The sequence below is a fragment of the Rhinolophus sinicus genome, chromosome 4, assembly GCF_057876585.1.
Source record: "Rhinolophus sinicus isolate RSI-liver-muscle chromosome 4, RSI-T2T, whole genome shotgun sequence".
Classification (NCBI taxonomy): domain Eukaryota; kingdom Metazoa; phylum Chordata; class Mammalia; order Chiroptera; family Rhinolophidae; genus Rhinolophus; species Rhinolophus sinicus.
The window spans coordinates 50802370-50828494 of NC_142504.1; the positions used below are offsets into that span (position 1 = coordinate 50802370).

At 39.2% G+C, this 26125-nt stretch overlaps 1 protein-coding gene across 2 annotated transcripts in view; it reads left to right on the forward strand.

The window, feature by feature from the left end:
• SLC26A4 (solute carrier family 26 member 4) overlaps window positions 1–23778 on the forward strand; it is a 38413-nt gene extending 14635 nt beyond the window's left edge. For both annotated transcript variants that reach the window (XM_019745335.3, XM_019745337.3), the window contains 12 exons: window positions 683–796; window positions 4549–4626; window positions 4763–4858; window positions 6236–6342; window positions 8114–8183; window positions 10223–10315; window positions 11431–11526; window positions 12130–12360; window positions 15364–15418; window positions 16543–16685; window positions 19382–19465; window positions 21473–23778. In XM_019745335.3, the coding sequence (XP_019600894.1) occupies window positions 683–796; window positions 4549–4626; window positions 4763–4858; window positions 6236–6342; window positions 8114–8183; window positions 10223–10315; window positions 11431–11526; window positions 12130–12360; window positions 15364–15418; window positions 16543–16685; window positions 19382–19465; window positions 21473–21496 (1191 nt within the window). In that variant the 3' untranslated portion in view covers window positions 21497–23778. The remainder of the gene's footprint in view (window positions 1–682; window positions 797–4548; window positions 4627–4762; window positions 4859–6235; window positions 6343–8113; window positions 8184–10222; window positions 10316–11430; window positions 11527–12129; window positions 12361–15363; window positions 15419–16542; window positions 16686–19381; window positions 19466–21472) is intronic.
• The last annotated feature ends 2347 nt before the right edge of the window (window positions 23779–26125 follow it).

The window sequence follows — 26125 nt, forward strand, 5'->3', positions numbered from 1 at the left end:
TAGATCAGAATAAGAATTCTTCATGTAATCCCATGTCTCCTGGTAATTTTTTTTTAAAATAGCAGCTATAATATGGCAAAAACAGTGCAACAAAACACTGTTAATAATAGTTGTGGCCCCTTTAAACTGGGGTGGTTCACTGTGCAATTAATGTACACAGGACAGTTTTTGTAGGCATGTGATACATTGCCAGGTGAGCTCGCAAATCTGCAGTTATGGTATGTTTCTGAAAAGGCAGCATAGCAATTACAGCAGTTAAATGATTAGTACTCAGGCAGAATAATAGTTCTCCTACTCATAATATGCTTCATAGCAAATATTCAACCACAGAAAAAACACTTTATGTGAGAGCAGAAAAATGTTTTATGTGAGAGCTACAGCAGATACGCCACTCACCAGGAAGTGAAATAAGCATTTTAGCAAAAGATCAGTTCCTACTCCTCATCGACCTTACAAACGATTGAGAGCAGTGAGCCCTCTTCTAGGCTGTAAGGACCTCAAACTCCTGACAGCTTCCAAGGCCCTCAGCCACCTTTCATGGTAAAAATTAAATTGGGACTCCCAGGCGGGGGTGGGGGGAGGGTTCGGGAGTTTGCTTTCTTAATGTTCTTCCTTAAACGCTTGGTGAGGGTCTTGCAAAGGTTCTATTTGTAGCATCCTTGTCATCCAGTGTCTCCCTTAGGAATTCATTGCCTTTGGGATCAGCAACATCTTCTCGGGGTTCTTCTCCTGTTTTGTGGCCACCACCGCCCTGTCCCGCACTGCTGTCCAGGAGAGCACTGGGGGAAAGACACAGGTACGGAAAACAGTGTGCTAATAGCCAACTACTGCACAGTGAATCAGGAATGGAAGGGGGCTCGGAAACATCTGCCCAAGAACCGAGCAGGACAATTAGCCTTAGAGAAGAGAAGCATGCTTCCTGATTCGCTTCCACCTGGGGGCCCCCTTGTTTCACCCCCTCACCAAAAACTCTTAAACAACATTTATGGTTTTCTCAAGCAGTAATTCTCCAATCTCTCCCTGTCAGTGCTGAGCTGGCAGATAGCTACACTTCCCTGCTTTTCCAGGGACAATAACAATTGACAGAGAGTCATATGAAGAAAGCTGATTCTTATCAATTTGTTATCTGGAGATGGAGAAGGCCTAGTGAAAGCATATTCACGGCTTAGCGAGGTTATTATATTTTCAGAAAAATGAGAAGCGTCGATTTACATTTCCTTTACAAGGATCAGGAGCTTCCTCCAGAGGCCTTTGGTCCCACAGAGTGGTTTGCTAGCCAAGAACATTTTTGTTGTAACATTTTGACATTTCTTGCTGAGTAAAATTTTTGTCCCTAGAGTTCTGAATGTGGGTTTGATCTTGCCTTTTTCATGGGTTTAAGTTGTTGCCTTCACAAGATGACCCCAAAATCTGCATCCCAGTTAATCTCTGGACGACCCCTCTTTTAATTGTCCAGAAAACTCAGGAGCTATTCCCAAAGGCCATCCTGTCAGTCAGACGTGGAGTCAGAGATGCCAAACCAAGTGAATGCGGGCAGGCTCAGGAGGTGTTTCTGTTACGCCTGGAGGGTTTTCTCCTCCCAACACAGAAAGAGCTATTATTTAACAGTAAAAAGTACATTGACACTAAAAAGGAGAACAAATCCAAAGTAAATAGTTGAACACACACACACACACACACACACACACACACACACACTCGCAAACAGGGTTTTTATTAAGGCAGAAACACTACAAATAAGTATAAAAGAGAGTAACTGAGAAACTGACTACAAAAGTGGCTTGCCCAGGGAGAGCTTTAATTGTCCCAAGGCCCACGTGATTTTTTCCCATTTATAATGGCTCTTTGCGACAGGATTGGAGGAATGAACCTCTTCCAGTTTCTTGGCTCCCATTGAACAAAAAATTAAATTTAATTTTGACAATTTTTCTTTTCACAGTTGAGGGTTCCCCTCAAAAAAAATCTAGTTCTGAGGGAGCGAGTAAAACAATACAGCCCCTAGCTGGAGGCATAACCAGACATCTGTGGAAAAGGGCAAGAGGTCGGAGGTGATTTCCAAAATGACACCTATGTGCCGGGGGTGGGGGGAGTGGGGTTGGCAATTGTCAGTAGTGAGAGTTTCTGCTGCTTTCATTTGTGATGGGGCCTTGACAACCTCTCCAGGGCACGGGCTGTCAGCGGGTGCAGGCAGATCCCCAACTGCTGATGTCCACTGCCTTGCTGTTAACTTCCAGGCTCAAATGAGGCACAGGCTGGCTGCCCCACTAAGAATGCCCATGTAAAGTGACTCCTTGGCACGGGGCTTGGGGATAATAGTGTTCTGGTAAGCTGATACCCCTTGTCACACACTGGCGTGTATTATATTTAGGAGTAGAGGATGCCAGGATTTCAGTACTGAAGAATGAAACAAGCACAGAAATGGCTTGATATTTAATTAGTGAAATGTATACTAAGTTTTGGGGTTAAAAGTCTTAGTGCCTGGACTGAAATTCAGGGACTCATGACCAAGTAAACTGGCAGGTCTTCCCTTATTGTGTGGTTTCTCATGTTTTCTTTTATGTTGGAGCCTCAGTTTCCGCATCTATACAATGGGCATAATAATTATATCTACCTCATAGGAATGTTGTGAAGATTAAATAAGAAAATATCTGTAAAGGCCTAGTACATACATACTTGTAAATGCTCATGTTTCCAGTCATTAACTTCTCAAGATAAGAACAGTGGCTTAGTGCCTATGATACATATGTTGTACCTGACACAGAAGAAGCACCCTGCATATATTTGCTGAATGAATAAATGAATGGAAGAATGAGTGTTAGTGGACATTAACTGTTTCTAGCACATCAACAGATTGTACAAGAGCTCAACATTATGACCCGTTCTTTCTGTCACTCCTGTCTGACTCGTACTGACTCATGAAAAGGGAATTCTGATTACAAACTATTCTCTAGCTCTAATTACCCTCTCACTTAACAGAATAATTAATTTTCTAGTGATTGAATCTGCTCATATATATATATGTGTGTGTGTGTGTGTGTGTATATATATATATATATATATATATATATATATATATATATATGAAATCTGCGACATGTCCCAGAAACCAGCCTTATAAGATTTTAATATAGTAATGAAATTAGCCTTAGTCCGCATAATTGGAGGCTTATTATTACATATACTTGGTGACCAGGTGGCCACCCAGCCACAGGCACATTGCCATACATCTCACCAATGCACCGAGCCCTGCATCCACAGTGAGATGCAAGTGGCTCATGATGGACAATAAATATTGGTTAAATAATTGCCTGGCAAAAAGGAAGGAAGGAGGGAGGGAGGATATGAGCTTCTCTTTTTAGATAGGAGAGAGGAAAGCTCAGCAAGTTGCTCGGAACCTGGAGGTGTGGTGCTAGGAGGTAAGAAATTGCCTAGGAAAAGGGGTCTGGATGAACAAAGAAAGGTTTTTAGTACATCATATACATGACAGCATCTCAGGCTGACCCAGCTGTACTCTGAACATGGATGATCAATGTGCCGGGTCCGGTGAATGAATGTGACTGTGAAATTTCCTTAAGTCTTGTATTTGTCTCCTTTAGTTCAAACATCTGGCGCTGGCAATATTTGTGCCCCATACACTGTTCCCTGTTGTTTCCTCTCTGATCACTTGCTTCTGGTTCCCTGTCTCCTTCTCTCCTTTGTTTCAGAGCTTCTAGTCTTCACCTTGGCCATGGCCCAGCTGTCTCCACAGAGAATTCATTGGATATCTAATCAAACCAGAGAACAGTCCCTACCCCCTCAGCCTCTCTCCTAACTATGGACCTTAGGAGAGCTCCTTTTACCTGCCAAGGTCAAGTTTCTGGAGCGTCCTTTACCCCTGCTACTGCCCGTCATCACTCGGGCTACTGGGGGGCCAAGCTGTGAGCCTGCATCTGTGGAACTATTAGAGGAAGCAGGAGACATGTTCCCACTTCTCAGTGGGCTTCTGTGGCGTTTTGAGTTTGCTGTAGGACTGGTAAACTTCTTTTCTCTGAGGCTTCAGTGGCAATATGTGCTTCAAGGACAACATATTATCAGAACTGCCGTTATGGGTGCTGATTCAATGATGCAGAGGAATCAGATATGTGCTGTGAGAATTTATTTCCCCAAAACATGACTATGATCTGTTGTTGGGGAAGGGGATGGTCCATGTTTCCTGGTATGGCAAATAGAAGTTTGGTGTCCTAAATTGACACCAAACTACAGGTCTAATATATCCAAATGAAATCCGGGTCAAACTGGCTTTACTTTCGCAGACTCGGTCTCCACATTCTCTTTAATTTATCTGTCACAGCTACTATATACTATATGGTTTCCATTTTGTTTTGTTTTTCAGTTTTGTAGAGTGTTAGCAAAGAATTCTCATTTCTCTCAACAGCATTGAGCAGAAGGGGGGGGTGCAGTCAGGAAGCGTCACGTGTACCTGTGATCAGGCTCTGTGACACACACATCTGGCGAGCTGGGCGACAGGAGGAGAAAGAACTCTGTTCATGGGAGCTGTGTGTCTTTCAGGTTGCTGGCATCCTCTCGGCTGGGGTTGTGATGATTGCCATTGTTGCCTTGGGGAAGCTGCTGGAACCCTTGCAGAAGGTATAACCCCGCTTCTCGGCACACTGATTGCATAATTTCCCTGCTCTGTCCCCAAAGAAATAACAGGAGATTTATAAATCATCACATGGAAAACCATTCCCCTGAATAACACAGCCTTCTCTGTCTCTCTTGGCAGTCAGTCTTGGCAGCTGTTGTAATTGCCAACCTGAAAGGGATGTTTATGCAGGTGTGTGACGTGCCTCATCTGTGGAGGCAGAATAAGATTGATGCGGTAAGTCACCCATTTTTCTCTGAAATAAGATTTGGTTATTATATGCTTCCTGCCATATCATTATGTTCCCTTATCGCCTCAGTCTTGCTTGCATTTTGGGAGCCTCAGGGCAGAAATGAGAATTGTGTGCATGAGCCACACCTTGGAACTCTTCCTGGTGAACTATGGTTTTGAAGGTTGTGTATCTCCTGGAAGATCCATTGCCAGCAAGAATCCCATTGGAGCTCAGTCATATACACTTGATGTCTAGAGCCAAAGCCAGACAAACACATTAAAACAAACAAGCAAACAAACAAATAAAAACAAACAACTAATTTAGAGGGACAAACAAAACAAGCAAAAAAACAAAAACAAAATACAAAACCCCATGCCAATTATAATTCTGACCAAAGTATCCTTCATAACTGTTCTGAGGAATTACTTAATAAAAACTGGAAGTTAAATCCTTTAGAGTTATGCTTTAATTTAAACCAGAACAGATGAATGAAAAGAAATGAGAAAACTTGCTATATATTGATATGGAAAGATTTCTAAGACAAATTGTTAAGTGAAAAACAGAGACCAGTGCAGAATAGAATAGTGTATATAATACACTAAAAGATGGAAAAATAAAACAGGCTTTGTAGTCATATTTCAAAAAGAAATACTGGCAAAACGTGTGCACGTGTGTGCGCACACACACACACACACACACACACACACATTCAGAGAGGAATGAAAAAAGATCCCAGTAGGGAGGGAGATTGAGAGTAGGTGAAGAGGAGAGAGGGCTGCAAGCAAGATTTCTTACTGCACACCCTTTTTATAGCAGTTCCATTTTAAACTATGTTAATATACTAACTATTCAAAAATTTAAAAAAAAATTTAAGTAGGACAGTTGATCTTTATTGGGAAGGCCAGTTTCCACTTCCACTTAAATATGAAATGAATATTTTTAAAAAGTTGCGCAGTTGACCCTTGAACAACATGGGGGTTGGGACACCAACCCCTCGACAGTCAAAATTCCACATGTAACTTTTGACTCCCCCAAAACTTAACTACTAATAATCTACCGTTTACCTTTGAAGCCTTACCAATAACATAGTTGATTAACACATATTTTGTATGTTAATGTATTATATATTATATTCTTACAATAAAGTAAGCTAGAGAAAAGAAGATGTTATTAAGAAAGTCATAAGGAAGAGAAAATACATTTGCAGTATTTCTGAAAAAAATTCCACTTCTAGGTGGACCCGCGCAGGTCAAACCTGTGTTGTTCAAGGGTCAACCGTAATTTGTTTATGGACAATTGATATTATTTTTTTCACAGGTAATCTCTCACCTGATGGTACATGATGAATTAGTATACTTTTTTTCATTTCTATTTTTTTCTAGGTTATCTGGGTATTTACGTGCGTAATGTCCATCATTCTGGGGCTGGACCTCGGTTTATTAGCTGGCCTCATATTTGGATTATTGACTGTGGTCCTGAGAGTTCAATTGTGAGTAATATAAGACCCAGGTTACCTCTAACTAGAACAACAGACCCTGAGGTTTTCTGCACCATTTTGATAAATATAGCGAAACCACTCCGTTTCATAATAATTCCTATATTGAGTGCTTGTATGAATTCGCACATAGTGCTTGCCACACGTTGTCTTACTTAATCTTAAAAAAAAAAAAAAAAAATACTGTGAGTAGGTTTTATTACTTTCATTCTACAAATAAGAAAATTGAAGCTCAGAAAGGTTAAGAACCTCCCTAAGATCACATACCTAGTAGGTGGGAGAGCCACAATTTGAACCCAGATGAATCTCACCCCAAAATCTATGCACTTAGTCACATGCTCTACTGCTGGCATTCTCCTACTATCCTGGTCAGACCAAAAGATATAGGATTCAGCAGAAGACTGAGGTTGGTTTGCAGTTGCTTATTAAAATGAGGTGAAGTCTGTGAGGGACTTGGCCCAAGGCTTGGGACAAGATAGCTGCTGACTATATGTTAGCTCATTTTCTTTGGAAGCTAGTAACCTAGAAGTTTATGTAACCCAGAACAGGAGACTTTAAAACAATTAATTGTAGCCAAAATTTATTCACATTTGCCAAAAAAGCATGTACCTGACACCCACACAGTTATGTGAAGAACATGTCATTAGATCATCCGCAGGGTGAAAGCAGCAAAGACACGGGGCCAGAAAGAACTCATAAGCTCCCAAAGCGCCCGGTTTGCTTCTGTGAAGTAACTCAGTCAAGGTCCTTAAAAGATGCTGCCTCTTGTGCTCTGTCTGTCTCACGTTTATTTTTTCTTGTGTGGCTATGGTTGGGAAAGAAGGGCTTTGTAGAGAGAGACTGTATAGTTTATGAACTTTAAGTTAAAAAATCAGCACAGAACAGCCAGCCGAGGAAAAACCGACAACATGTTTTAACTGCTGACTTGGTTTAAGTAGGCTTTTAGCCAACAAAACGCAGTATCCCCCACAGTATTTAATTTCCAGTAATTATAAGGCTGATCCAGAGGGCACATTGCTGAGAGTGCCCCAAACAGACACTCTTTCTTCAGGAGTTGTATTTAGCATATGTCCCTAGTCACACTTGAAGACTCATGGAATTTGTTTGATTTCATCAGGAACAGGAAATGGGAAGGACTTACTTCTGGTTCTTCTAGGCTCTTATTTCTATAAAATGAGACTAACTTCATGACCACAGACTCTCCATACTTCATCAGAAAGTTGCAATAACTCACAAGTAAGCTCCAGGCCCTGTGCCAGGCAGTCAAGGCCAATGGGTTAAAGGTTGAGGCTGGGCTGCCCTTGACCTCCAGGCCTTGTGCCAGGCAGGGAAGACCAGTGGGTTAAAGATAGACAGACGCTGGGCTGCCCTTGACCTCTAGGGCCTTTTGAACTTCTCTGAACCTCAGTTTACTCACCAGTAAAAAGGAGGATCATACCACTGACATTGCAGGATTGGGGCTTAAATACGATATAATAGGTGTGAAAGCTCTTTGCTTAGCCGACAGGGTGTTGCACACATGAAAGTATGATGCTCATTATTTTCCCAGCCATCAGAAAAGACTTGTGGTTCCTCCTTCTCCTCCAATTCCACACAAACACCAGCTGTTCATTTCAGAGTTAACTGCAAGAAAATGTCAACTGCAATAAAGACAGAGTCCAAAAAACATCAGAATGAAGGGCTCTTTAGTATCTGTTATTTCTTCTAAATTTTTATTCCAAAATATGCCTGTTCCAAAAAATCCTGAACTTAATTTTTCTTTTAGTCCCTCTTGGAATGGCCTTGGAAACATCCCTCACACAGATATCTACAAAAGTACCAAGAACTACAAAAACGTGAGTGCCTTTGTAAGGTAGTTGCTGGACTCGGTTTGCTAGCCTGGATTTTCAGCGGTCACATATTACTCATCTAGTAGGTTAGGAACAAGGGAGGCAAAGGGGTGGCAGGTTTCTGTCAGGAAATTCTCAAAATCTACTGGGATGTCATGAAAACTTTTAATTCAATGTGCCCTCTGATATCCCTGGTTTACAGGGATTTTGTCCATGCTAGGTGAATGTCATTTTAATGTCAAACCATTGTAAGAGGAACTTTAAAAAATAGGCAATTCAATTATTTCCAGAAGTTGAATCAAATTCTATTTCTCTGAGTGAAGGGAGTCCAAAGGTACAAATTTCTAGTCATAAAATAAATAGGGCACGGGGCTGTAATGTACAGCATGGTGACTATAGTGAATAATACTATATTACATATTTGAAAGTTGCTAAGAGAGTAGGTTTTAAAAATCCTCATTACAAGAAAACAATTTGTAATTATATATGGTGACAGATGTTAACACGTTGCGTACGGTGGGGTTTAAATCCCTCGTGAAGATTCTCGTGATCCGTACGCAACGTGTTAACTAGACTTATTGTGAGGATCATTAGCAATATATACACACATCAAATGGTGTTGTATACCTGAAACTAATATAATGTTATATGTCAGTTATACCTCAATAAAAAAAAAATATAGACAGAGCCTCAGAGACCTCTAGAACAAAATAAAACATATCGATATATGTATAATCAGGGTCCCAAAAGAGAAAAGAAAAAAGACAGATGCAATTTTTTGCATAAATATCAAAATGTCCCCAAATTTGATGAAAAATGTGACATACAAATCCAAAATGCCCACTGAACCCAATTAGTGCACACACCAAGGTCCAGTACACAATACAGTAACACTGCTGAAAGCCCAGGCATTTAAAAAAATTTTAAGCAGCAAGAGGAAGAAAAAAGTTTTCTCTGCTATATAATCCTTATCCTCTATAAAATTATCTAAAATCCCTCTAAGATTTTTTCTAACAAAAGACTAATGTTCTGTCACCAAAACCATATTTGACATTGTACTCTATCCTTGGAATTGCAAGAAATAATAAAAAACACAGGAAATAAAAAACAAAGAAAATAAGTATCTTACTGATGGGCTTGTGGTTCCTGCAAATAAGATTGCTTAGTGACCAGCATGAGAAACAAAGATGAAAAAGCAAAGAAAGAAAATTAAGAGAACACTTTTAAAAATTAAAAATAAAAGTTTTTAAAAGAAATGTTTAAAAATTTGTTTAAATGTGAACCCTAGGACATTGTAATCAAATTTTACCTTAAAATAAAAAAAAGTTGGCCACTGAATCTGGAATTCCAGTAGGTGCTACTTAATTTATTTCCACAACCTCCCTCGGTTGTGTTGATCCAAGTGCCATCAAGAGCTAAAAATGATGGCCGAGAGTCTCTGTCTCTGGGAACCCTGGGCTGAGTTCTGAGTTCTGGCATCCGGCTTGTAGAGACCTTGCCCAACACACTCAGCCTCTTCAGTGCCTCAGTTTTCTCCTCTGACGGGGCTGGAATAAAATTGTTATGATTCCTAAAGACTAGAAAAGCCTGTGATTCTGTGGGTTTGACTTTTGGTCTGGCCACTCTGTGTCAGGGTAAGAACAAGCAAATTACATTATAGGTCTCAGTTCCTGTAGATTGCCTTGGTTTTGCTACTTTTTATTTTCTATTTTAAAATAAACATTTTTGAGGGAGGGAAAGGCCAGTGGTATGAAGTTGAGGCAATTCATATCATCATTCTGAGCCTGTTTCTTCATCCAAAAGTCAGAGGGTTGAATAATTGCTTTCTAAAGCCCTTTCTAACTTGACCTTCATTGGCACAGTGGAGGTTCAGCAGTTTGGGTAACCAATTGCCTCCCACCTGGGATGAAGCCCCTATTTGAGGCAAGTTGAGTGCTGCTGCCCAGCTCTTCTGAGCAATCTCAGCTGATAACTGAATAGCCAGAAACTCAATTGAATATTTGAAGCCTGAAATTATTTAACCTCAATTTTTTTTTTAATGCTAGATTGAAGAACTGGAAGGAATGAAGATTATTAGGTTTTCTAGTCCCATTTTTTATGGCAATGTCGATGGTTTTAAAAAATGTATCAAGTCCACAGTAAGTATTTTATCCCTAGAAATGTGCTTTCTAATCTCCTTTGAGACTTCATTTATTCTGCAGGTATTTATTGGGCTCAAACTGGACATAAATCTCTATACCTTGTTCCCTTTGTACAAGGCGTTAAGAATGATATGTGTCCTCAAATAACTTACAATCTTTTGGGGATAGGAAAAAATATATATGACACATATGTTAAAGTCCAGGTATCAATACCTATGCTGGACAAAAACACTAGAGTTGTCTCCAGGCAGAATTTGAGTAAATTCCAAATGGATAGTACAGACAGTATGTGTTAAGTGTTCATAGAAGGGAGCGATCCATGTTACGTAGTTGGATTCATCATGCTTTGTGTGGCAGTCGGGCAGAAGGAAAGAGATTATATCCGATGTTTGGGGACTATGTGAGCTGAGAGGAAAAGGTGGAAACAAGTATTGGAGGGAGGAATTGCTCATCTGGAGTAAAAAGTTAGATAGTGTAAGTGGACCATGAAAGCAGGAAATTCTGAATTCCATGCTGTGCTTCAAAGTTGGGTTTTGCCTCTATACCAGTGTTTTACCACATGAGTTCTAGGGTGAACTGGTTCAGAGGAATATTCATAGATTTTGCAATAATAAAAGAGCTCTGTAATATCAAGGAAATGTTAAAAAAAACAGATTTAAAGTTAAAGAAGTTATTTTCACTCTCTTGTTTTTGATTGTCTTGGAATCTTTAATATGCTACTGAGTTTCTGGGTGGTGGGGTAGGGTGGCTTGGTAGTGGAGGCCTCCATCAGACCTCAGAATTTCTTTTTCTCTTTTTTTTTTTTTTCCAAACTTTTATTTATTTGTGTTTTCCCAGAACCCATCAGCTCCAAGTCAAGTAGTTGTTTCAATCTAGTTGTGGAGGATGCAGCTCACACTGGCCCATGTGGGGATCGAACTAGCAACCTTATTGTTAAGAGCACACGCTCGAACCAACTGAGCTATCCGGCTGCCCCATAATTCAGACTTTGTTATTTGGCAGGACATCGCAAGGAATAATACTACTTAAGAAATAACCTCTTCAGATAACAATTGTGATTAATGAGCATTAGGAACCAGATGTTTTAAGTAACTTGATATTTATTTCCAAAGGTGGGATTTGATGCCATCAGAGTGTATAATAAGAGGCTGAAAGCACTGAGGAAAATACAGAAACTCATCAAAAAAGGACAATTAAGAGCAACAAAGGTGAGGCAACATCTTATTGCTCTTCAATTCTTTGCTTTCTCAGATGAAAATGAAAGCTGCTAGATAGTCTACAAACAAATCGACCCCCTTTGGCACCCAGATGTGTATAAGCAGATGACAGGTTTGCCAGAGAACAGCTGAGGTGTTCTAATAGTCAAGAGGAAATAGGAGGAAATAAAATGAAATCAGAGTTCCTTGGAAACATGTGGTGTGATTCTTTTTCCCATCATGAAATAAACCTTGTTTTTACTGAAAGGAACAAAACAAGTGCTAATTCAATGCCAGAAAATTGTAATAGAAGGCAGTAAGTTCATAAACTTTTAGAGCTATTGCCTTTTATTCAGACTCTGCTGCCAAAATATCTCTTGGCCAAGTTCTACAATCTTTCAGAAATCAAGAGTTCGCGACTCCTCTGTTCTTCCATTTTTCTTCCTAGAGAACATCAAAGTTTGGACTGAGGTGGACCTCATTCCTTAAGAGTTCATCCCCTCAGTGTTTTGCTTACAAGGAACAGTGTGTAGCACTTTTAAGTAATTTGAAATGAATTGTTGAAAGATCTCCCAAATCACTGGTGACTAAGTTAGTGGTATATTCTTTGTTTAGAATGGTATTATAAGTGATGCTGGCTCATCGAATAATGCTTTTGAACCCGATGAAGATATTGAAGACCCAGAAGAACTCGATATCCCAACCAAGGAAATAGAAATTCAAGTGGATTGGAACTCTGATATTCCAGTGAAAGTCAATGTTCCCAGAGTGCCCATCCATAGCCTCGTGCTTGATTGCGGAGCTGTATCTTTCCTGGATGTTGTTGGAGTGAGATCGTTACGTGTGGTAAGGTTCTGGTATTTTGAATTATAGATTTGAAGCTTTGGCAATAGTAAAATAGTCTTGCAAAGGGAGAATTGATTGCATGGGCTCTGTAATTTTTCTAGGGGAATGCTTTTGCACTAGACTATAATATTTTAAAGTACAGCTATGGAGCTAGACCATCTGGGGTTGAATCCTGACCCTACCACTTGCTGCAGTGTGACTATGGACAAGTTGCTTACTCTGTCTGCACCTCAGTTTCTTCATCTGTAATAAGAGAATAATGATGGTGCCTATTTCATAGGGTTTTTATGAGCATTAAATATATATATTTAGTGCCAAAAAAGTATACACATTTTAAGAAAGGAAAACTGTATTAAAATTGTAATACTCAATATATACTGATAACAAAAGATTCATACAAGTCATGTTTGACGTCTGCAATTACGAGAGGTGCTCAAAGTGGTTACTGTCAGCGTCCAGACACTTCTGATTACAGCGAACTACTGCTTGAGCAACGTTGACCAAAGTGTCCACTTGTATACATATTTTTGGCACCCCCAGATATACTAATATATATGGTTTAGAAAAGTATCTGGCACATAGTCACCCCTCAGCAAATATTAACATTTGTTATGTTTTATTTTTCTGAGAATATATAGGAAATGGAATATTGAAAGAACGAAAAGTAGGTGAAAGTTTACATTACGTATTATGTTTTTATTTGTTATGTGAATAGCAGCAGAACGAAGAACACCAGGTACATGGCAGGACGGGGAAATGATCAAGCCAGGGATGATCAAGAGGTCAGAGCAGGAAACAGGTCAGGCAACCCAGACGTCAGGTTTGGGGAGCATGTAGGACAGGAACATTCATGATATCAGACACCAGTTATGCAAGCTCAAGTTCATTCCTTCAACACATAGATGTGAAATGCCTAGTACGTGCCTAGCACTCAGCCAGGCACACAAGACAAGTAATGAAGTAGACAGAGTCCCTATCCTCATGGACCAGCAGTCTAGAGGGAAAGGCAGACATTGAGTCATCTTTTAAATAACAACTACACTCAGTGCTCCAAAGCAGACTAACTAGAGTATCGATTTGATCCGGAGTGTCAAGTTTAGATGAAGCTACAGGTAGGTACCAAGCGAGTCAGGCAGAAAAGTAGGCAGGTTCAAGACACCACAATCAGATGTAATAATATGAAAATGACCTTCAACTGAGGTTTAGCTTGTCTGGGGCTTCTTGGCTACTTCTGCAGAGTTAGAGAATGATCCCAGGATGCGAGTACTAGGCAGGTAAGGTAGAAAAGCGATTATAATTGATGAAAGACTGTGAGAAAATGCTGACAGGTTCTCTGCCAGTGTCTCAGAAGACCTGGTCATTAGCTCATTTGAGAACAGATCTTGTTCTTCATTGTGCATTTCACTCTAGGCATTGGCTCAGATGCATTATAGATTGTGTTGGCCAAAGGGTTTCATGAATTACTTTTGGGAAGAGTCTTAATGTCTTTAATGCCAGAATATTTGCCACACCTAACAAATAATTGCTTTCAAATGCTATAATGACAATTATGAAAATTCCAAACTTTATAGTTATATAGAGGTCTTGATCTTTTTCCCAGAAATTTCAAGCTCTATTTTATTATTATTGTTTTTAATTTAACCCAGCATATTTATTGAGCACATTCTCTGTGCCAGGCACTGTTTTAGGTGTTGGAGTTAAAGTGATGAAAAAGATAAATAAATATGGACTGACCTTGGGTGATTAGACAGTTTATCATCTAACCTGGGACACTTCTGAGAGTAAAAGTGAGCACTATTAATAATTATGCTGAGTGTACTGGTCAGCTGTTGTTGCAAGGATGCTGCATAACAAACCACCCCAAAGTCAGCAGCTTACAACAGTCATTAATTTTTCTTGCTCATGTGTCTGTAGGTTGAGTGGAAAAGCTCTGCTTTATGCTGAAAGTTGGCTGGGCTGGGCTCCAGCCTTCAGACTGCATTCAGGTCTCCACTGGTCTAAAGCTACATGGAGCGTGTTCCTGTGATGGTGAATCACAAAGCACAAGGAAAGGAAGCACAGTGCCTCTTAAAGCATCACTGACATCATATCTGCTAGTGTTCCATTGGCCAAAGAAATCACATGACCAAGCACAAATGCATGCTACTGGCAGTATACTCTTTCTTAAGGGGAAAGGAGTTAATATTTGCTGAACAGCAATCTAACCCACCATACTGACACAAGAGGTAGAAACTAGGGCCATCCCAAGAATAGCTGGACCTGTGGTCCACCCTAGTTTGATCTTATGGAGCTTATGATCTGGCAGGGGAGACAGATAATATGTAGTTAATTGTAAGGGTGACCTGGGTTACAAGAGCGCATGTGGGGTATAAAGTTCCATTTTATTATTGCCCATAGGTCTTGCATCTTGATTTTTTAAATTAAACTTTTCATTTTGAGATAATTGTGAGTCCCATGAAGGTGTAAGAAATAATGCAGAGAAATCCTTTGTAACCCTTACCTGCTTTCTCCCAATGCTAACATCTTGCAAAACTATTATACAAAATCACAATCAAGATATTGACACCTATACAGTCAAACTACAGAACCTTTGATTTTCAGGTCAGTTTTTACATTCAAAATCTGGTGGCCGCATATCTATACCCATATGTCTTCCACTCAAAGATATAAACTCATACTCTTGTCTCTGATCTGCAGGGGCTATCTTAGGAAGCCTCCTGGGCTCCCTTCTTTTCTTCCTTCCACAAATATCTACCAAGCCCCTCTGTGCTATCAAGTGCTCTGCGTTGGGCACTGGATGTAGCCACCTCTTGCGTTGCAGTATTATCATCCCTAATCACATCATCACTGTAGGCTGAAAACCTCTGTGATTTTCCGATAATGAATTTTCCTCAAAGTTCTGATTAACCATGAAAGTATTGAAGTTTCTCCTAAGCAAGTAACTGAATGCTACTGAATTATGCATCGATAAAGTTACTCAAATTCTCCTTTTTAAATTTTTAGATTGTCAAAGAATTCCAAAGAATTGATGTAAATGTGTACTTTGCATCGTTTCAAGGTAAATGCGTATATGTACATATCTATCTGTAAGACTTCTCCCTAAGCCCTTTCTCCTACTTTGGAATGTAGATACATCATGACCAAAGCCCTTTAAAGAAAAAACAACAATTTTTTTTGTCACGATAAAAAATATATAATGAAATTTGCCATTTTAGTCACATTCAAGTGTACAATTAATTCAGTGGCATTAAGTACATTACAATGTTGTGCAACCATCACAACTATGTATTTGCAAAACTTTTCATCACCATAAACAGAAACTCTACCCATTAAGCCATCACTCCGAGGGCCTTTTTGAAGCTAGAAAGATATTATTTCCAATTTGTGCCATTGAGCTAGTAATGCATGTAAACTTATATCTGGACAGCAGTGCTGGATCAGTGGGGAAAAATTATCACAGGGAGAGCAGAGCTGGAGATGACTTAGATCCCTTAAAATGAGAGGGTCCTCCAGGGTCTGACTTTGTGCCTGACTATGTGTGAGTGTGTGTTTGTATGAAATACTAGTGCTTTGACTGGAAGCAGAGACAGATAAGGATACTTGCACCAGTGATGTATTGAGAAAGGACACTGGAAACATTCATGAGGGAGTGAGGAAAGCAGGATAGGGTAGGGGAAGAAGCTGGACAAAGACATGGTTTCAGAAGTCTACCTTAGCCTGACTTCACAAGGATCACACAGCAGGAAGAGCACCAGGGGCTCTATTCCTCCTGGAGGCCAGGGAGCAAGCCTGTGTACCCCCATGTCAGCCCGTCAGTGGCTGCAGGCCACCCAAGGGTGCAGGTGTTAAGTTCCCAGGCCATTTCAGGTGAGACAGCTCCCCTTGTCCCAGGAAAGTTGTCCAGAGAAGGCCACAGCTGTGAACCAGTAGCAGCCAGGCTCACAGCAGCTAGAGGATGAGAACACTGGCAAAGGGACCTGGTTAGGAACCAGGCGTCTCCTACAACCCATTATGGGTAACCCTGCCATGTGCTACCAGAAAAGAAATGCCTTTTAGAGCAGGATCACATTTTGGAAATGAGTAAAGGAATTAAAAGGAGGAGCTACCAAAGCTTAGTATTGGTTGATGTTACAAAAAATATCTTTTTCCTAGAGACTAACTAAACATCTCTTTCTTTTGAAGATCATGTGATAGAAAAGCTGGAGAAATGTGGTTTCTTTAATGATAACAGAAAGGACATATTCTTTTTGACTGTCCATGATGCTGTCCTCCACGTACAGAACCAGGTTAAATCCCGAGAGATTCAAGATTCCCTTTTAGAAACGGTAAACATTTAGCCTTTTTACATATGTATATGTATCTTCCTATCTTCCTTACACTACCATAATTTCTGTAAATGGTGAAAATTGCACAAACTTAGGTTTGAATGCCAGCCTCGGAGGATGTTAAGCCATCTGCTTAACTTCACAGAGCCTCAGTTTTCTCATCAGTAAAAGGGGAGTAAAAACATTTCCTTTTCTGGGTAGATGTGAAGACTAAACATGATAGTTTATAGGAAAGCACCTGGGAGTGCCGAGTGCATATTAGTTACACTGTGTGGGCTTACTAATAAAAGTAGGCAGTAACTGTAGTGCCTTTTTAGAATAAAGCGCTCTTAGTGTGGGGACAAAGCCCCGGAGAGCAGTTTCCAGGCTCTCGGCCTCACATGGAAAGGTGCTGGCTGGGGTAGTATGTTGGCTGTGGCTAGTTGGCTGTCAGCTCTAGCCTGTTAGTCAATTGGCTACTGATATAACTGACGTGGCTGCACTGGGGAGGGGGAGTCGGTTGGCAGACAGAAAAGCGGACAGCAGGTCGAACGTCGTGTGAATCCAGCCTCCAGTGAGACTATAGTGGTATGACTCCCCTACCTATGGCTCCATGGGTGTTCCTTTTTGGCCTAGCCACATCCTGTGTTCTTATGTGGGGAGTGGGAGCTAAGACCCCTCAGGCTGCCCCACACGACACTTGGATTTTCTGGGATTTGTATATAAAAATGCAATGTGAATTCTCAGCAATCTAGAAACTCTTGATTATCAATGCCTTTAAATAGGATCCATTAGGTCATAACTGATCTTTGAAAAAGAAAAATAATTAAAAGCCATGAATCAGCCCAGAGTTCATTATCCCCCACAAAATAGACAAGACCCTGATTTCTTATGGGCCTCCTTATTTCGTCAGTTCTGTTGTCAGACACCGAGGAAAGCTGAGCATTCTGCTCTGGGTCACGGGCTGGGCCTACTGGTGGGCTCGGTACAAGAACCTCTTTCCTCCCATGTGAATTTGGGAAACTAAAACAAATACCTATAAAAATAACAATAATTATTATTTCAGTGACACAGTCTACTATATTTTAAATTGCTTCCCTTTTCTCCCCCCTAAACTTAGGGTAAGCAGATTCTTATTGTAAACTGGAAGTTAATGTCTAAAGTAAAACTAATTTAGAAAACAATAGTACGTTATTCTTTTCAGCTGTTGTTAGTAGAGAGATTGCTCTACCTAACGCTGCTGGGGAAAATACTAGTCCTAAGTACCAAGATCTGGCTCTTAAATTTAAAAAGAAAAGAAAAGAAAAAGGAAGAAACGTATTATAGTAAAACCACAAATCTTAAAAAAAAAACAAAGATGCATACAAGATGCTCGTCTTTGAAAACTCATAAACTTTTTTCTATCTTAAAATTCTCTAACCCATACATAAAAACAACAAAGCAGGATCATATACAAAGTATCTAAAAAAGACCCCCATATTAAAAGTAAAATAGAACTAAAGTGTCAAGTTTGTTCTCAACATGAAAAGTTATTTTGTTATTTGTTTATACCCACTTCTGATCCAAGCTCTCAGATCCCATGAATGTCACAAAAAGCACTAACCAAGAGTGCCCCCACCAGTGTTACTCAACCTCGTTTGTAATCAGGGAGGCATTGTGAGCGGCTGGGAAGGATTTTTTGACCCTGAACAAATGTCACACAGAGTAGAACTGAGTGCTTGTATTATATCCTTACTGGTTCACTGGATAGTGGGTTGAGCGCTGCTGGTGGCCTGTCAGATCAGAAACCTTATACTTCTGTGCACCCTCGGTATTGAGCACAAAGCCCGGTACATGGTAGAGGTAAATGATGGTAAATCTCACCTGTGGTACTTTCCTTCTCTTCAGGAAGGGAAACTTGTGTATTATGGATGTTGTGGATGCAGTGATAGGACCCTCTCCCCATCCCTTTATATGGCCATCACAGAGGTTCACCGAGGACAGCCTCAACTTGTAGTTACCTACCCTCTGACTTTCCCATTATGTCTGACCACCTGCGCGGGACTGAAGTCTAATTCATTTCCATGCTAGCAAAGAGAATTGGATTATTTATTTGTGAGATGAAAAGTAGCTAAAAAGCTCTTTGAAATGCCACTCTTGCCTTTATATACATTTGCAGTTGCTTTGGGAATATATTTCTTTATTCATTAAGACAAAGCCCAAATTATTATTGGTTTCCTCTGTGTATAAGACTAAAATACATATTACTGCTAAAAAGCTGAACAACCAACTTGGTCCATAGATGTTGGTTTCCATCTCCAATAAAGTTAATTCCCATCCAAGTATCATTGGGACTGTTCATTATCAGTCACAAGACCATTCAGTGCATGCTCAATGTTTAGTTTAGCCGTTGAAATAAAAACACTATGGACGGCTGAATCATTCGGGAACTCGGGGTGACTCACTAAGAGGCATATACTTCAGAGGTTGGGGAAGAGAACTGAAGAGGGGGTTAGACAATGGAGAACTGTACTAGCTCACACTCAAATGTGAAAAAATGCTACAGGGAAAACTCTGAGGAGAAATATAAAAGAACAAGAAACCTGGAAAGGATTCTAAAGTTTACAGATGATTCCAGATGAGAAGCAGCAGCAGCACTTAAAGTCGTTTTCAGTGGAAGATCCGGTGGTTTGATGCTATTATGTTTCCAATAAATACTGTCTGTGTTCCTTGTCAAGATCTCCCTCATCCAAGACCATAAAGATCGTCTTGAATTAATGGAAGCAGAGCTGATAGAAGGAGACCTCGGTGTCGAGGATGAGGTATGGGCATTATTTTCTTTCAAAGAAAATAATTTGGATAAAATCTTAAATAAATAGAATAATACATACAGTGACTATGTCCGATGCAGACTATTCAGAGAAAAAATATATATTTTAAATACCAAAAGGATGGCTTCATCGAAAAGGAAAAATGGGAAATAAGAATTCTCTCTTGAAGACTTTAAGAGCTTGGGGCCCTTCTGCCCCAGGCATATAGGCAGATACCTAAGCCTCCGCATACTTCCTCTTCCACTGACCTAAGGGGTGGGGGAAAGGTGAAGGGAGGGAATGTCTAACTCAGGAGTTTCATAAGCTTCAGAAATAGTACGTGAGGAGCAGGAACCTCATGACCTTTCTCCATCCGACTGATAATGGCTAAGAATGTATTTCAGATTCTCTTGGGGCATCAGATGATTCCTAGGAAACTTGACTGAAACTTGTAGTTACCTGAGTGAATTTTGTGGCTCTACCAGTGAGTAAAATGTTACTACCAAAAGAAGATCATAGAATTTTAAAGTTGGAAAATGTCTTAGAAATCAAGTTATCCCACTTCCTAGCCCATGCAGAAATCTCTCCTCCACCATGGATGTTCCCTTAGCTTTTGTGTGAACATTTCCAGACACTGGCAACTCGTAGCTTTTCCAGGGAGTTTGTTACATGGTCAGGAGTCTCCAAGTGTTAGTTGTTCTTAAAAACAAGATTCAGCTTTTCTCTCATAACCGTCTTAGGGACTGAGATCTGCCTTCTCCACAACACAAACCCTCCCACTGAACAGTCCTTGTGTGTCCAGCAAACTCTACTCCAGGCAGGACTCCTCCAGGTCCCTTTATTGTTCCTCATAGACACAGAATTTGCCAAGAAGAGGACACAAAACCCTAGATGGGATCAGGCCAGCATGGAGATTATGCAACCATGACCTACCTTGATCTCATCGATGTAGTTCCGTTACCGTGACTTAAAAAACGTGTTTATTTTCATAATAGCTACATCAACATCTTTGCTTCTATTGAGCAGGGGTCAATTAAAGACTTAGGATTTTCACACTAACTGTTGTCTGGCTGGGCTCCCCATTTATATTTGTGTAATTAGTTTTTGACCCTAGTGCAGGACTACACATATTTCTGATTGATTACATCTTATTCATTCCCATCTATTGACATCCTTTTGAATTCTGAATCTATCATCCAGCATATTAACTGTGCACCCCCACTGGTGTCATGTACAGATCTGATAAGTATGCCTTCTTTGCCTTATTTCAGAACCTGATAAAAGTGTGGAAAGCATACAATTCAAACCCCTATGGCAAAACCAGGCAATGAGGATGACAGTCAGAGAAGCCTTTTGTGGAGGAAATAACACTGCTAGGGTGAAAATCAGAGGTCCTGCATCTTAGCCCACCAGTGTCGTGAGCCCAGGAACAACATCACTGAGCTCTGTAGTCCTTCCAGCTTTAGAAGTTTATGACTATGGATATAGGGCCAACTTAGTAAAGACTCATATATCAAAATGGGAACTAAAGAAGTTGCTATAATATAGATGTATTTTTGATTGCCACATAAAAGGATCATTCAGGTAGGAATCCTGTAGATAGTGAGGCAGTAGAGCAGAGTGGTTTTAAGGACATGGATTCTAGAACCAGATGGATTTGCGTGTGAACCCTGATTTGCTACTTACTGGCTGTGTAGCCCAGGGAAAATGATTTACCTTGTCGTCATGTTAGTTTCTTCATGTAAAATAGAAATAATAATGCTTCAAAGAGTTGCAAAAATTAAAGGATGCCTAGTAAGTGCTCACTAAATAGTAATTACTGCTTTTAAATAAATCTAATTAAAGTTTGATGAGTCACAAAACTAAGTTTGTACCCTACTTTTATTATGATGATCCACACACCTAAATGGGCAAACGCAAGCAACCAACACTATCAAAACATATTTGTAAAACAAGATAATATAGACTTAAGGAGAATTCAGTTCTATTAACACTTTTATTTCCCCTTTGCTTCCATAGGCTATGCGCAGACTTGCTTTCTGAAAGTGGGCTCAGGAAGTCACTTGAATTTAACCGCCTGTGTAATTCTATGCAAGCATTTTCTGCACTGACTGTTTCTTTGAACTTGAAACACTCATTCTTTTTCTATTAGATTTTTTTTTAAATCTTCGATTTTTATTTTTTTTTAACCTCTTAGCCATTGAAAGAGAAACACTTAAGATTGTTTCTAGGCTTTATTTATAAAATAAATAGCTTACCTCTAAAATGTGCAAAATGGTGAGAAGAATTATCCAGGCAATTTAGCCATGTCCAGGCTCTGCTGATGAAATGCGGCCAGACCCACGTGACAGATTTGCTGACAGCATTCACCGGGGTACCCACGTGCCTCAGTTCAGTCGTGGTAAGTGGGACCCAACAGCCTCTCTGGAATAAGATCTGCCTTCTTACTCCAGGAAGGTAATCCTAAGAAGAATCCATTACTAACTGGCCTTGATACCCATGAGCTGCACTGGTCACAGGATGCGGGCACACTGAGTAATGCTGGAATATCATTGCTGGTGCCGTTTTCAATCAAAGCCTTCAAAATTCACTTTTGGTAAATACGTCAAAAAAATCTTTAAAATGCAAAGTTAGTTAGTACTTAGTAGTGAGTGTTACATGTGACCATATCTGTAACCAGAATTCAGAATCAAGAAAATGGTTCACTTAAAAGCTACAGAAGTGGGCTGATGTATTTAGAGAAATGAAGCAATAAGATTATTGTGATTTGTAAAAATCACTTTTTGATATGATAATCATGGATCACAATTAAGATCAAACAAAATATATGAAAGTCTGTCTCTAGTTTCAAAGTGCAATTTTAACTTAGTTTATAGAAATGATCACTGTGTAGTGGTACCAAGAGGTATGGTCTATTTGAAATCTAACACAAAGATTGTGTTATTTTGAACAAAAAACAGTTTTGATGTTTATAAGACTGTGGTGATTAAAACAAATTTCTATTTTTCTCTAAAATTTTAGCAGCATGAGAATAAGTGATCGTTAACTGAATTCTGTCCACCTTTCAAAAGAAATCTTGAAAAGTAAATAGTCTATATAAAAATCTATATTTAAAATGACTGTTTTAGATAAAACATTCTAAATGAACTCAATAGCAAAAGAAAAAAATTGGAATATACACATTGGAATATACACATTGAATATACACATTGAAAATGTATAGGTTTTTAAAAAATCCATAGTTTAAGCCAGAAAATATTTTATATCTTTTATTTTTACGTAATCTTTTCTGACTGCCAGCGATTTTCTAGGTACTAGATGTAATATGTAGGCTGTGGCCCTGTGGACTATTCCCATACATTTCATGCTGGAAGGGATGAAGTTGTACTTCGTTACTAGAGAAAAATGAGTACTCAGGTCCCCAACTGAGACAACATCTTATATGGTGGAGAATTATATTACGCCTTTGGCACAGATGTGTGAAATTCCCAAATATGTTTGGCTAGCCAAAGGCAGTGTATCTTCTCTCCCTTTTTCTTCTTAAATACAATGAGAAACAAGGTATCTACTTCTGAAGGAATGTCATCAGTGATCATATCAAATTGATTAACCGAAAGAATCATCGCCATCCCCCTTCCCTTCTGCATATTGGAATTTGAATGGGTTCTAATGGATTATGATATTACAGTATTCATTCACATTCATGGGTTATTCTGTCTTTGACTTAGAAGAGATTTCTGCCCCTGTTGGGTACAGCATAACCAGGATTCTAATGTTATCTCATTTTCACAGTAATACCTGTTTATAATGGCAATAAATAATCTCTCTAAAGATTGAATATAATAGTCTTGTAGGAAGTGGATGAATACCTCTGTTCAATAGAGGAAATATGCACTGTTCATTTTTTTTATTAGTTCAAAGAAATACCAAGTTACTCTTTATAATAAGGCCAGAGTTTTATAAAATCCTGGGTCCATTTGTGACTATATAAGTTCACAGTCTATTTGACTGTTTCCCCACACAGGCATACTGTCTCTTCTATGCATGTTTTGAATAATAAGCATACTTTTAATTCTGTATTGCCAATGGAAACTTTACTTGAAATTAAAGTTGTCTTTTGCTATGTTTTAACCTATATGATAAGACTCCAGTATTGTAGATGAATTTCAATAACAAGTGAAAAAATTAAATCATGTGCAGTTGAAATATTTGCACGTTTTTATTAAATGTAAAGTTACCTTTTAAACTACTCTGATGTGTCCTTTTTGAACAAAACTATTAAATAAAAAATGCTACATTTTGTTTGCCATTACTCTCATCACTCATCTGTTTGATGTATTCTTTATAGCTCTACTTCCACCTTTTGTGTGCGTGCAATTTCTTTTTGTAAAGACTTATCAGTGCAATAAACAATGTTACAAATATCTCAGTTAAATCTTGTAATTCTTATCCAAATATTTCCAGCGTATTTTGTTCAATGATTTTCATTCTTTTAAGCAAACTTTTCATGCTGGTACAACATACGTATTACACACAAAACTTAGTGTTCTGTTTGAAGAATTTTCACAGAGCACACCAGTGTAGCCAGCACCCAGATCAATCAGCAGAACACAACCAGCACCCAGAAGCCTTCTCATGCTCCCTCCCAGTAATTGCCCCGATGCGTAATTACTGTCCTGACCTCTAATACTTGTTTTTTGCACTTCATATAAATGAAATCAAACAAGACTATTTTTTCCCTTTCTCTTTTGTGTCTGTCTTTTACACTCAACATCGCAATCATGGAATTCATCCATGTTTTTGTGTATACCAATCATTCAATAATTTTCACTGCTGTATAGTATTCCATGGTCTAAATTTACCACCACTTATTTATCCATCCTACTGTGGACATTTGTGTTATCTAGAGGTTTTTTTCTTTCATGAATAGTGCTGCTATGAATATTCTTGTTTATTTTCTTGATGAACATATGCACATAATTATGTAGTATTCGGCTGGGAGCAGGGTTGCTGGCATCACATGCACGTGTTCTGCTTCAGTAGATACTGCAGTAGACTTCTAGTATCTACAGCAGACTGTTGGTAAAGCGATCCCACCAATTTGTATTTCTATCAGATGTGAGTTACATTTCCAGTTGCTACTGATTTTTGCCAATACTAGGTCTGTGTCTTTTTCATTTGAGCTGTTCTTATGGGTGTGTAGTTGTATCACACTGTGGTTTTAATTCTCATGTCGCTGATGACTAAAGAAGTTAAGCACCTTCTCAATGTTTATCATTTAAATATCCCCCATTGTGCATTGTGTGCACAAGTCACTTGCCTATTTTTCTTTTTTAGTCATCTGCCTTTTCTAATTGCATTGTAAGAGTTTATATAGTAAGGATATAAGTCGTGTATTGGAAATACTTATTGTAAATACTGTGGATTGCCTTTTCACTCTCATAATCATTTTTTGATGAACAAAAGTTAATTTTAGTGTAGTTCAATTTATCATTTTTCCCTTAATGGTTAGCCTTTTTTGTGGCGTGTTTAGTGTAAGGTTATCATTACCTCCCTAAGATAATGAAGGTATTTTCCTATGTTTTCTTCTAAAAATTTTGTTTTACCTCTCCTATTTAGATACACGCTCTCTCTGGCGTCAATTTTTGTGTGTGATGTGAGGCAAGGAGTAAAGATACACTTTATTTTGTTCAAAAATAGATATACCATTGACCCAGCACCTTTCAATAAAAACACTATCTTTTCTCCTTCTTCAATGCAGTGTCACCTTTATCATAAATCAACTGACTGTATATGTTTGTGTCTGTCTCTGGGTTCTCTTCTCTGTCCCATTGGTCTCTGTGTCTGTCCTTGTACCAATACTCCACTGTATTGATTACTGTAGGTTTTTAGTAGCTCTAGAAAGTTGGAAGTATAATTCCTCCAGTTTGTTCTTTTCCTGCTATATTTATGCTTAGCCTTCTGCATTTCCATATACATTTTAGAATAGCCTATCAATTTCTAACAAATATTATTCTTAATATAGTTTCTAGAATTACCAAAAATTTTCATCAGGGGCCAAAGACTCAAAAACTTAAACATACTTTACATTAAGTGAAATAATATATATATTGAAACACACAAAAATTAATCATGGTAATGTTTTATTAAATGATGCAAAATACAAAAGCAACTTGAGTTTTGTGTTTGTTTTAAGTTAGAGAGAAATACAAATTTTGACTCATCTGTGTCATAAACTTACATGGTAGGACTCCCGGGTTGAGGTCAAGTGTCTAACCGGAACTGAGATCCATCTAGGTGCTGCCAAGATGGTGCAACAGGTTAATGCTGTGTTTGCCTGCTGTCACGACAACATCAAAATCACAACTCTACCCACAGACTACGTAGCCGAAACAACATTTGTTTCTCACTGTTCTGGAGGCTAAAGTCTGAGACGAGTGTCCAGCATAATCAGGTTCTTGGTGAGCACCCTCTTCCTGGTTTTTAGAGGGTTGTCTTCTGGCTGTGCCCTCACACAGCCAGCTCCCTGGCCTTTTCTTGTGAGAGCGCGAATCCCATCATGAATGCTCTACTCTGCTGACCTAATCAGCTCCCGAAGGCCCCATATTTAATACATCACTTTGGGATTATGGTTTCAACACATAAATTTCCAGGGGGACATACTGGATTCAC